The 12,810-nt window shown below is 33.1% G+C and overlaps 1 protein-coding gene across 2 annotated transcripts in view; it reads right to left on the bottom strand.

The window, feature by feature from the left end:
• Positions 1 to 12,810, bottom strand: part of LOC113514913 (uncharacterized) — a 180,517-nt gene that overhangs the window by 46,630 nt on the left and 121,077 nt on the right. For both annotated transcript variants that reach the window (XM_052895196.1, XM_052895195.1), the window contains exon 2: positions 6,915 to 7,074. In XM_052895196.1, the coding sequence (XP_052751156.1) occupies positions 6,915 to 7,058 (144 nt within the window). In that variant the 5' untranslated portion in view covers positions 7,059 to 7,074. The remainder of the gene's footprint in view (positions 1 to 6,914; positions 7,075 to 12,810) is intronic.

Raw genomic sequence — 12,810 nt, 5'->3', positions numbered from 1 at the left:
TTAGATTGCATTCGAAGTCGGCCATTTGTTTCTGTCGAACGGCCAGTACTGTAAAATGCGGCATTTTTCACGTGTCAATCAACGTCGTATAGTAGGCGTAGTTGGAATAATTTCACACAGTATCGTTGAAAATGAAGTTAATATTAACATAACAAAACTGAAATAATTCCCTACTTTTGGTTATACATCCATGAACACAGATTAAGAATAATACTTATCTATGGTCCTAAGCTTGTTACCACAGATTTGGACTTAGATTGTGAAGTATATAGATTAACAATGTACAAGACAGAAAATATAATTGCCTATATGTTAGAACGAGATCGGCAATAGGACAATAATTTGCATAATATAAGCTGGGAGCTGATTTGGCGGGAATATGAACAAACTAATTTCTAATTATTCTATTCATACTCTCGTTAAAATATTTTTACGTTTAGATTTAGTTTCAATTGAATGTAATTTAATAGAATTAAGTGTCCTGTATCTGAATATAAATCAGGAAAATAAACTAAAAATGAACAATACACATTAGTCTATATTTTGTTACATTTAAAACCTAAAAAGTCAAATGTGTTCTCATTCTACCAATCGGATTGGCAATTGGATTGTATTGCCACTGTTTTAGAATCGGATAAGAGGATTAAAAACAATTTGTTCGAATGTGTTAAGCTACTTTCACGGACCGTTTTGCTACGTGTGTAATTCTATCGACATAGATTTCAATGTTTGTCTATATACTCAGCGAGTTGGTATAAATCACTTACTGCGCGAAGAATAAAAATTGGGCAAGCACGAGTTGGGCCCACATATCACTGAATAATTAAAAAAAAAAAACTGAATTCAATTGTGATAAGAATAGTTATAGAACCTTTTTGATTTATTGTAATCAGCTTTGGGAATCCTTAATATTATACATGTTACAGTTTGTTTGTTATCTTCAAATAGGGGTGGAGAAGGATATAGGCTATTTTTTGTCTTGTTCAGTAAAATATTCCCCTCACGAAAATGAAGTCAAGGGTAAAAACTAGTATTATACAAAATAAAATGTTATTACACATAATAATTTAGCTCCTGAATATTATATTGTCTCAACAAACAATATCGTTTACACTGAGATCTCAGACTCAATAATATCATTCTGCCATCAAAATAAGTAGATAATAGCGAAAAGATAAATGTATGAAGTTTAATCTAAAATATAATAAAGGCAAGAATAGTTCTATTGCCAACTCACGTAGTCAGAACAAATAAGTGAGATTTATTGGAAATATGTGTGAGGTACAGCCGTTCGAATATTATCGACTAAATTGAGACGCGAATTCTTTGCAGTTTTCGTAGAAAACAATTATTTAGCCACGGGCTTTTAGTCGTGCCTTTGTGTGCACTGTTTCATTTAAGGCACTATGAATATGTGATTTCATCTAATAATGCTATGTACATTTTGTTTTTATTTAATGATTAAAATTATTGAGCTATATCACGTAATGTAAGTTTTTATGTAGTTTAGACTTGTAGATACTTGTATGTCTATTTTTAAATGCTTGAAGGAGTGTATATTACTCGCCAAACGATTTATGTCTGATTGTAAATTCTCCGCGATTGCTCCGGGCCGTTTAAATGCAATGCTAAGAGTAGTAATCGGTGCCAAATTTATTAAAAAAAAGTAAATTAAAAAAGCTATACATATTTATTAGGTATAATTTCGTTTTACGTTACCAAAATATCAACTGGGCTATTAGAGTCGTCAAGTAAACTTTGTCGGGGAAAATTATGTATGGAGGCATAAAAATTTTAGAAATGTTCAAGTGGGGCATGGCACAAAAACACTGGTCTAATTGGTTCCTAAATTGTTCGCAATTCGTAATAGTCATGCAAATTTCGTAACTGTAAATAGTTCTATACAATCATGTCTCAGCACTGTAAACAGTGTAGGATCGTTGTAATTGGAAGCTAGTTGATGCTAATCCTTTGGGATGCCGGTTCTTGGACTGAGAATTCCGATTATATATATTACGTACATACATAGCTCATATAAATTGTTTGCCATAGGTAATTGGATAAAATATGGTTGATTTTCCATTTATTTTGATGATCGTTATGATATCTTAAAACATCCACGATGTAGTGGTAATTACACTGTGTGTGTGTGTTTTGTGTTTCGTTCTGGATGTTTTAGTGGGTATTGAGAGATGAGATTCATTGTCTAATTTTGGCTTAAGAATCAAGATAGGTATGTTACTTATTTATCATTATAATATAAATACTTACGTTATATTGTAGTATTTTAGGAAGGGGTTAGGGAAAGTTAAGGGGGTAAGGAAGGGGTAGCCTATTCTATGCCGGGATCATACTACAGATTATATATATTAAGTATTGCATATTGTATTGTCATCAGGACACAAGGTGTGTGCAGAATTTTAGTTCAATTAGACGTCAAAATGTGTTTCTAGTTCATTTACCGAGTTTTGAACTTAATAAACTAATATACGTTTCAACTATTACCTATAATTTATATTTAAAAGTGACCTATTTTTTAAATTTTATTTTTCTATATAATCTAACATATATCCATTGCAAGTTAAATAAAAAAATATGTCTCGTAAAAGATCACGACAAATTTTTATTATTATAACCATAAAAAAAAAGAGTATCTATGTCCAAAATCAAAAGTACATTTACCCTCGTCTGTATCTAGAGGTAGACAGACCCCATATTTGGCCTACAGCGCTAACTGGACGAGTCCAGGATGTTATTTTAGGACTTGCTAAGTAAACATTGGCCCTTTTAATCGTTTTCGTTCTATATTCATACGATGTCCGTTTTTATTACAAACATTGTTTTCTGATTTGTTTACGCAGCGCTTTTTGTTTTTTTTTATAATTTCGCTGACAGTACGGACCTTTGTTTCTGAGTGTTTGACTTTGGAACTTTTTTGAAGGATTCCAAAAATTCAGATCACATTTCACCGACTTTGAAGAGTGTATACAGATTTTGTTATTTTACCATGACACGTGACTTCACCGTCATGGTATAATAAGAGTGAATACAAAAACCATATGGTCCATGAATACGATCAATCAAAAAGAGAATACTTTATTCTCAACAGTTGATTGTACTATGCCGGCTCACTAAGTGTTTTTTCACGCTGTACTTATTTATATCCAAATATATAATATTTCGATATAAATAAGTACATACTAAAATGTTAATTTTACAATAAGATTCTGATTATTCTATCACCGAAGTTTTGGATTTTGATGAAAAGGCATTTGGGATTTAGCAAAAGAAAAATATGAAGTATTAATAAAAAGTGATAATCTTAGTATATATATATATTTATATATTTATAGATATAGTATTAGTATATATGTATATATAAATACATATATCACATATAATGATATTTTTATCATCATTTAACCCATATATCTATCCACTGATATGCCTTCCCCAATGCCTTCCAATATATGTGATCCTCCGGTTTTCACACTGGGGGACACACATTTTTGGTCTTTTTCATTAGGGAGTTAATGTCCACAGGTACCCACGTTGGGCAAGCAGATTGGTGACTGAAATTATTGGAAGGAATATAGAGGGGGATTTTAAAAAAAATAACGAACTTTAGAGTAAGGGATAGGATGTTATTAAATAATATTATAAACATCATTGATATATTTAGTAGTAGCCTGCCAAAGACATTGGAAGCGGCTTACAAATATCTAGAGTTAGTTTAAATATTTTTATTATAATTTTGTATGTTTTTTTTTTAATTTTTTCCATTGCTTCTGTCGCTATGTTTTAATGCGACAACCTTCATATCTTTGTCATATTGTCCATCTTATACATTTACTGAGTTTTTTTCCCCCCGAGTTAAATATAATAATTATTTATAATATATATAGATATATATGTCCTAATATAAAAAAAAAAGACTATGCAACTACTTGTGTTCGTCACTAGTTTAGATATTTAGTTCCGTTTTCCTTGCCAATTTTTGTTAAAATGTGGTTCTTTTGCCATTATCATTTATAATATACTGTAAGTTATTAATATTTATTTTAATATCTATCGCGCTTTCACAATCGAATCGCTCACTGGCAAAACCCTGGCAGTCGATAACAAGATGGTAGATTGTCTGTGGAGTTACTTCATCACAAGGGCAGTTAGGCGAGTCGGCCAGTTTGAATCTGTAACACTGTTTGGTTAACGCTCACTGGCAAAACCCTGGCAGTCGATAACAAGATGGTAGATTGTCTGTGGAGTTACTTCATCACAAGGGCAGTTAGGCGAGTCGGCCAGTTTGAATCTGTAATCTGTAACATGTTTATAACATTGATTTGGCTTTTGCTGTCATATTGTTGTAATTATTTTTAATGAATAAATATATAAATAAATAATAGTCACAGCTGTAGCTCCGGGGGCGCGTATCCATATTAATTGGAAAGATGAACCCACTGAAGAATATATTACATATAATACACTAATAATACATAAAATTAATCATTATGACCTATAACACTTAAAAGCATAGAATATAACCACCTGATAAATCGGAAACCTAATGTGCCCACTATTCTAATGTATTCACACAAACCATCCATTCTATTCAAAATTCAATAGCCGCTGTATTTAACTAATTGCAACACAACGTGTGTACATGACCTAATTAGTTAAACTGTACAATACAAGCACTAACGACCAGAGTACTCGTGGTCGTCACATTTAGCACACGCAAATGACAGGATATGAGATATTTTAAGAATGTGTTCCGCAAACCTAACTTTAATTGAGGAAAAACTAGTTTTATTTTTTTATACAACTTAGAACGGCAAACAAGCTGAGGGCCCACCTGATGTAAAGTGGTAATCGGCGCCTATAGACATGAGCAGTACCATGGACATAACAGAGTATACTGTTTCGTCCACAATACCCCCCATGCGTTGCTATTCCTGAGGACTCGGGTGTTATTCCTCTGTATCCAGTATTACGAGTATTATGATTTAAAAGTTAAACTATTGAACCGATGTTAATGATATTTCTATTTAACTAATTTAAAAGTATGTCGTTTCAGATAAAAAAAAGAATTTTCCAAATCGGTGTATAAATGACGGAGTTATAAGGTAACAAATGTAAGAAAAAAAACAGAACCGAATTCAGAGTCTCCTTTTAAAAAGTATCTTGAAATGTGGTCAAATAAGTGTAAATGATATTAACAAATATACTTATTAAAGAATAGTTTTTCTTTTCATTTAGAGTTTCCTCTTGTAGGTGCAACTAATTCATGAAATGTCTTCCAGCCAGCTCTATTCCAGGCCATATCTTTGACCTCTCTATACGATATGACATCTAGTTTTTTTATGCAACTTAGAATGGAAAACAAGCTGACGGCCCATCTAATGGAAAGTGATAGTCGTCGCTTATAGACATGAGCAGTACCATGGACATGATAGAGTACACTGTTTCGCCCATGATACCTCCCATGCGTTGCCATTCCTGAGGACTCAAATGTTATTCGTCTGTACCCTGTAAATTCACTGCCGTATTCCACCATTCAAACCGAAACACAGACATGCAAACACAACTGCTTTACGATTAAAACACGAATGGGACAGAGGTGCCCAAGCAAACGACTTTTGTAAAAAGTCTCCCTCTACCAGAGGGAGACTTTTGTGTGACCTAATGTAGGCTTTTATCTGTCCCATTTAGCTATTTCTCGGTCTTCCCTTTACTCTTTTGCCTTCTATTTTTCCTTCTATTATGCTCTTTAAAAATCATTATGCTGTTTAAGGTGGCCCAGCTTTTTGTTTCTTCTATTCTTTATTGTTTTTATTAATATTCTTTTCTCAAAGAACTATCTAATTTATACTGATGGAGAAGCTAAAATCACCATTAGGATTTTCTGAATGTGTTCCCGTCAAAATAGTTTTTTACGTTGTGCGAAAATGTCACTTTTCTTTGACACGACGACAGAGCCGCTCTCTCTCTGTCTCTGTCTCGGTGCGAACCGTGCAAATCCTTTATCAAAATATGTTTACGTCGTACCTACACGCCTCTCTAATTTCTTACGTACTTGTCAAGCTTGTCACGTCGTCCTAAGCGAGTTTCTTCGCTAACAATAGTATTACAGATACTGAGTTTATTTATAAGTAAGTGTTATATCATGTTAGTGTTATTCTATTACATATTCTGATATATTTATACTGCTATTGAGATTTGGCTTTGAAAGGTTTTCAACTAGAATTTATGAAAAAAACTGTCTGTGTCTGCGAGTTTTAATAATCTTTATTTGCAATCGGATAGGGTTGTACACAGCATTTAAATTTTAAATTCGTATTATGTTGATATGTAATAGCGCAACCGCGAGACTGATTTTGTAAGTCACTGTGGAATTACAATTGTTTATAATATTGATCTTTCGTAAAGTTAACAGCGACTATTGAATTTTTTCATAGGACAAAGTTACCGTGCCTCGTCTCCAATATTGGTCTATGGATCGTTATCCTTATTATTATTATTTTTTTATGGGTGAAAATGGTATGGTAACCCCGCCTGCGCTAATGGTATACGCTTGCGGAGGACCAGTGAAGGGTGATAGATAAGAATGAAAACAGGCCAGTTAGCCCATCATGATTTCATGAAGGGCTAACTGAATGAATTCATCAGGAATTAACCATAATAGTTTCCAGGGAGAACTGCGAGGAGGTCGATCTGGTTGGGTATATTGCTAGCAATGGGATTCTCAGTCTCCATTACTAACGATCCCTTTCCCCCCTATTATTATTATTATAAATGTGAAAGTGAGTTTATTTTTTATTACTTAATGCCCTAATAGTTTAATCAATACAATAAGAAAGTTTTTATTGTGGTCTGGGGACATATGGTATAAAAAGGTAATACAAAAAAGAACAAACCTCAATAAAAGTGTCGGTGACAAATCTCTGAACAAGAGTGGTCTTCCCGCACTGTGTGTCTCCAACCAGTACCACTTTGATCTCCTCCTCAGCGGTGGGGGTTCCCGCTGAACCAGTCTCTGAACACTTCTTGCCTGACCACATCTTCACTGGTGTTTATCTGTGAAAGAAGAAATTGAAAGAATTATTTTTCATTAATCACAAACTATCTCCAGCAACTACGAGTATTGACAACTATAGGAGAGTTTGTAGTATGTTTATAAATGGCCGAAATAATGTCCATCCGTTCGTCCGAGGGCCGTCACTTATTTTAAACTGACATTAAAAAAGTTCTAAATTCAGTTTTTTTATTTGTTATTTATAGTTCCATTATTCATAAATCGATATGGATTTTTTTTAACTAAAAGGATATACTTTTAGGTTGGCCCCATAGAAATTTCATCGATTTCGGTTCAGTAAATTAGTAGAACTGATTTTGCCACGATTAAAGTTGGTTTTTTTTTTTGTTTAAACACAATCTTAATTCGGTCATCACAACCCCAGAATACATGTGGTATTACTGTTCTCTCTCGTCTTATCCTTCAAATTGGAATATATCGTGAATATACGCTATTTGGTGAATTTTATTAAATTCATATTAGTTTTTAGGTTTAAGATCTAAAGTTGTAATAAAAATATATTTATATATATCTCGTGTCCTAATAGGATGTCTATCTCTTTTGCTCCCATTACAATGGCTAAAAGACACATGTGCAATATTTGTTCTATATTTGTCTATATACTACAAATCCATATAACAGTAATGTAATAAATAAATAAAAATAGAAAGAAATGTTACGTTATGCGATCGATAATTAAAGATTTTGTAAAATTTTATAATGTCAAACTTTTGTTACAAAAGAGACACGTAGACAGATAATAGGGATCGCGATAGAAAGATATGTTGGAAATAGTATCGTCAAGAATTCCAAGAGGTTAATTACGTATATTTTGCTATATAATCCTAAAAGTTTTGTTTCATTTAAGCAAACTTCCATTCCTGTTACAGAAATGGCGTTTGAAGGCGTTTGAAGCGTAAACATATTTATTATATTTAAAGTCGTATTGCCATTTTGGTTATTTCACAAGTTCTCTAAGTAATATCTTTATCGGGGTTGTAAATGTTCTATAATCAGATATACACATTTTGGAATTACATCTTAGTCTTCTTGCAAAAAGCAAATTTCTTTTAGCAAAATGCATTAGTTTAAAATGTTTAAAACGTCAACAGCATTTCCCCGTTGCGCAGTGCAAAATAAATATTTGTATAACTCGTAACTGCCAACCCTAGCAAAATGTCGAGTGATGCCCGTTGAGAATATGTACATTGATTAATATACCATTCATAATATTTTTATTTATATATTTTGATATTGAATTTAATATTTACATATACGTTGTGTTTGTATGGCTGTATTTCGGTTTAAAGGGTGGGATATGACAGTGAATTTACCCTGTACAGAGGAATAACACCTGAGTCCTCAGGAATGGCAATGCATGTGGGATATTATGGGCGAAACAGTATAGTCTGTTATGTCCATGGTACTGTACGTGTCTATAGGCGACGGTTACCACTTTCCATCAGGTGGGCCGTCAGCTTGTTTGCCATTCTAAGTTGCATAAAAAAAGGTATATCTAGTTAAACTATAAATGTTATAGGTTGAAAATTTTATCAAAACAATTCATCATTATCAATGAATCATTAATCATCATTGTTGGAAGAATATAGACAGAATTCTATAAGCACGTTTTGACTTCGTAATTCCGATACGAAAATACCCTGTATAAGTAGAGGATAGTAGAAAAAACAAAATATAAAATTGGCTAGACTATTTAGCTTCACTTCCTTTTTCTCATAAATAAAATAATTAAGTGAATTATTATGCAAAAAATGTAGCTAAGACTGGACTTTAAAGAGTTAATTTAAAATTCACTTCCAACCTTACTTTTGAGATAAAAGACTGAATATAAAATTCATAAAATGAAACTAGCTCCTTATAAATGGACTTATGAGGCAATTCGGGTAAAGAGAGTGCAAAAAAGCCAATGAAGTCATAAATCTCAAGCACTTGAGTGTCTATTGGTGATTTGAAAATAATTTTATGGCCGTAAAGTAGTAACTCCATGAATAATGGAAATCTTGGGACGAGCATGGAAGAATTTTTTTTAATATTTTAGACTAATGTCCTCCAAATGGACAGCATCTGGCTCTTTTGCTGTTCTAAGTGTAAATAGATACATATTTACAGCCATTTATAATGACAATACATATGTATGTATGTATATATATACTACAGTGAACTTTGGCCATTTCCCTATCTCGCGCTGTCTCAGATCAGGCGCTGCTGATAGTAAGTAGACGTGGAAGTGTATGAATTATGAATACATGGATTGCCAGCGTATTGCCGATATTTTAAAGATTTATAGGCACATTTTATAAGAATATCCACATTATATTGCAAAGAGATTGGTGTATTTAAAATGACTCTTGAGGTAAAACATTTCGAACGAGACTGTAGATTCGTGATATTATTAATATTTTTAAATGTAATTTATACAAAGATGGTAAAAAATTATACTTAATGATTATTAAAAGTGACTTTTTATTATTTATGGAAGGTTCTGGCAAATGTCAATGCATCGCTTGCAAAAATTAATTTAATTTACCAGCGCGTACTGTGTAGTGACAATGCGGGCTATTTTGTTATTTGGCCAATTTTAGAAATTAACTTTTCTAAATTGGCTCGGCTTGAATGTTTGGGTTTTGTCCCCAGATGTTTGTTATCTCTTAACGTTGGGTTTAATAACGTTCTAATTTTAAAATAAAGCTGTTGGTAATTTTAATGTTTGGCACTCACAATCTATTAATACTACAACTGTGAAAGGGTTTATTTTTATAGTTCCATAGACTAGCGGCAGTAAGTTGACTGATTTTTGTTTATCGGTGTCATTATCATCATTATAATCAACCTACTGCAGTCCATGCGGCTGGACCTATATAAACCTGTCCGACCTAAACCTTTCCAAAAATAAAAGAATTTTGTTATCAATTATTCAAAGCAAATAAAGTATTCTAAATTCTATTCGAGAGCACGTCGTTGATTGCAATCTTTGGCTCTTCGTTTCCACCACTCTAGTTTGATATAGTACCTATAAGATAAAAATGTAGCGTTACATGAATATGTTTTTTGCTAATGTTACTAATGTGGACTACCAGTCCCATTGCTAACAATATACCCTAACAAGTCGACTACCACGTGGTCCCCCTGTAAATCATCGTGCTGAATTCTAGATATATTCATTATGGTGGGCTAACTGATCTGTCTTTTCATTCTCATCCATCATCCCTCACTAAAGCCCCGCCAGCGTATACCGTTAGCGCAGACGGTGTTATTATTCCATTATCATCCATAAATATGCTCTATGTGTTTTTAAAATATTTCTATTTATATACTAAATACATATAATTAAAATCCGTTCAGTTAAGTTAATTATGCATAATAAGTAACAATGAAAAGTTAATATTTAGAACATGTAAATATTTTATAAACTTTTGCATTTATATTATCAGTAAGATTATTATAATTGTTAATTGTATCCGCATAATGACTTAATATATGGTTTCCCTACATAAGATATGGTTTAGGGTGCGGAAAGGGAATTAATGAAACTTCCAATGGACAAAGTTAGGATTCTGTTAGGCCAAGATTACTGTTGGGGCCAAGATATCTAATGGAACAAATAAAAATCAATCTTTATAAGTAGGTAACATTTTATCGTTTTAACTCGCTGGTTTTTAGATTGTTTTATAATTATTTTTTTAAATGAGTTTATTGAAAATTGGAATTTTATAAGATTAAAGCTTTTAGATTCTGTCTATATTTAAAATAATACTTTCCAATTGAATCAATAGAAAAAAGTTAAATAAAAGTTTAATTTTAATATTTTTTCAGTTTTATTTTCTTCACTTATTTTGGTTCTTATTTTAAAATTTCAAGTATTCTAATTGAAATTTCAAAATAAACCCTGCTAGTTTAAATCTAGTGATTATTTCTTGTAATTGTTTGTATCTACTTATAATAAGTTTACTAATGTAATCTTTTGGAGGAAACAATATAGTGTTATGTCCATATTACTGCTCATGTCTATAGGCGACGGTTACCACTTTACATCAGGTGGGCCGTCAGCTTGTTTGCCATTCTAAGTAGTATAAAACAAAAAAAAAAGAGTAGCTATCTATATCTCATATCAAAAGGTTTCATTCGATTATTCGAACACCGATTTTTATTTTTTTATTATGCGACGTAATTTTTTTTATTATTATTGGAAAAATCTACAGTTGCAATAGTTATTTAGGACAATTCTTTTAAAGGATCTTAACAATTTCGATTTCAGCCTGTCGATATAATTATGGCAGTGAAATTACAGGGAACAGAGACATAACTTCTTAGTCCTCAGAAATGGCAACGAATGAGGAGTACCATACATTACAGTGCATTTGATATCCATGGTGCTTAGAAGTGGATATAAAGCAAAATCTATGGGGGAAAGGGATTGATAGCAATGGAGTTTGACAGCCCCATTATACTCTATTAGGTCGACCTCCACGTGATTCCCCCTGGAAACCATCGTGAACAATTCTTGTTGAATTCGTCACGATGGGCTAACTGACCTGCTTTATCCTCACCTATCATCTTTCACTGGTGATCCGCCGGTGTATACCGATAGCGCGGGTGGGGTTACCATTCCATTATCACCCATTAAAAAAATACATGGATGTCAGCGGTACCAATATTACTCATGTTTTAATTAGTGTAGTACATAGCTATAGGCGATGGTTACTACTCTACATCAGGCGGGTCGTCAGCTTGTTTAACATTTTAAGTAGACATAATTAAAAATTTGGACAAACAAAAGTGACGATTATAAAGGTATCGATTTTTTGTCGTTTGATATGGAAGTCTAAGGAGGTTGGTCACAAATTATTGCCCCATCATTTAAGTTTAATTTGGACATTGATTAATGCCGCTAAGCTGCGGAGTTTGCTAATTTATTCTTAAGTTCAACACGAAATTTGTTCATATCAAATTGATTTATAGTTTCCAATATAGATTTATTGAGTTCTGATAATTATTAAGAGGATGTTGGTGCGGCAAGGACTTTAAAGAACCAAAGTAGAAGGGTAAGCAAGCTGAAGTGGTAATGGGCTGGTCACATAGCTCGAAGAACCGACAACCGATGGGGAACCGATTGGCAACCCTGTACGGGTAAATGCGACTTAGGACGATCCCTCACTAGATGGAGTGACGACCTCAAATGCACTGCGGGATTTCAATAGATGCTGATGGCTCAGGACCGTTCCTTATGGCAGTCTATGGGGGAAGCCTATGTCCAGCAGTGGACAAATAATGGCTGAAATGAATGATAGGACTTTATACAATGGGAATAGCAATACTATTACTGACTAAGCTATGACTATAACCTATGAATGGGGGGAAGGGATTATTACTAAGGGACTACTACTCGCATTACTAGCAATATACACTTTTAGCTCGACCTCCACGTGATTACCTTTGGAAACCATTATGCTAATTTTCAGGTGTATTCATCACGATAGGTTAACTTTCCTGTCCTTTCATTATAACTTATCGTCCCTCATTGGTGCCCCACTAATGTATATATACCGATCGTGCAAGCGGAGTTACCATTCCATTATCTTCTATTTAAAAAATACCTATGAATAGGAAGACCGTGATCTATCTAAGGGTGTAGTCGAGAGCTGAAACTAGAGTGTATGCATGAGACCAGTTATGAGATTGCATGAAATAAGAGACGTATATTAGGACAGAGGTATTTC

This window comes from Galleria mellonella, unplaced genomic scaffold, assembly GCF_026898425.1.
Source record: "Galleria mellonella isolate WM207_F2 unplaced genomic scaffold, CSIRO_AGI_GalMel_v1 utg266, whole genome shotgun sequence".
NCBI lineage: Eukaryota > Metazoa > Arthropoda > Insecta > Lepidoptera > Pyralidae > Galleria > Galleria mellonella.
The sequence above is the reverse complement of the archived record's forward strand: the minus strand, read 5'-3'. Positions and strand labels throughout refer to the sequence as shown.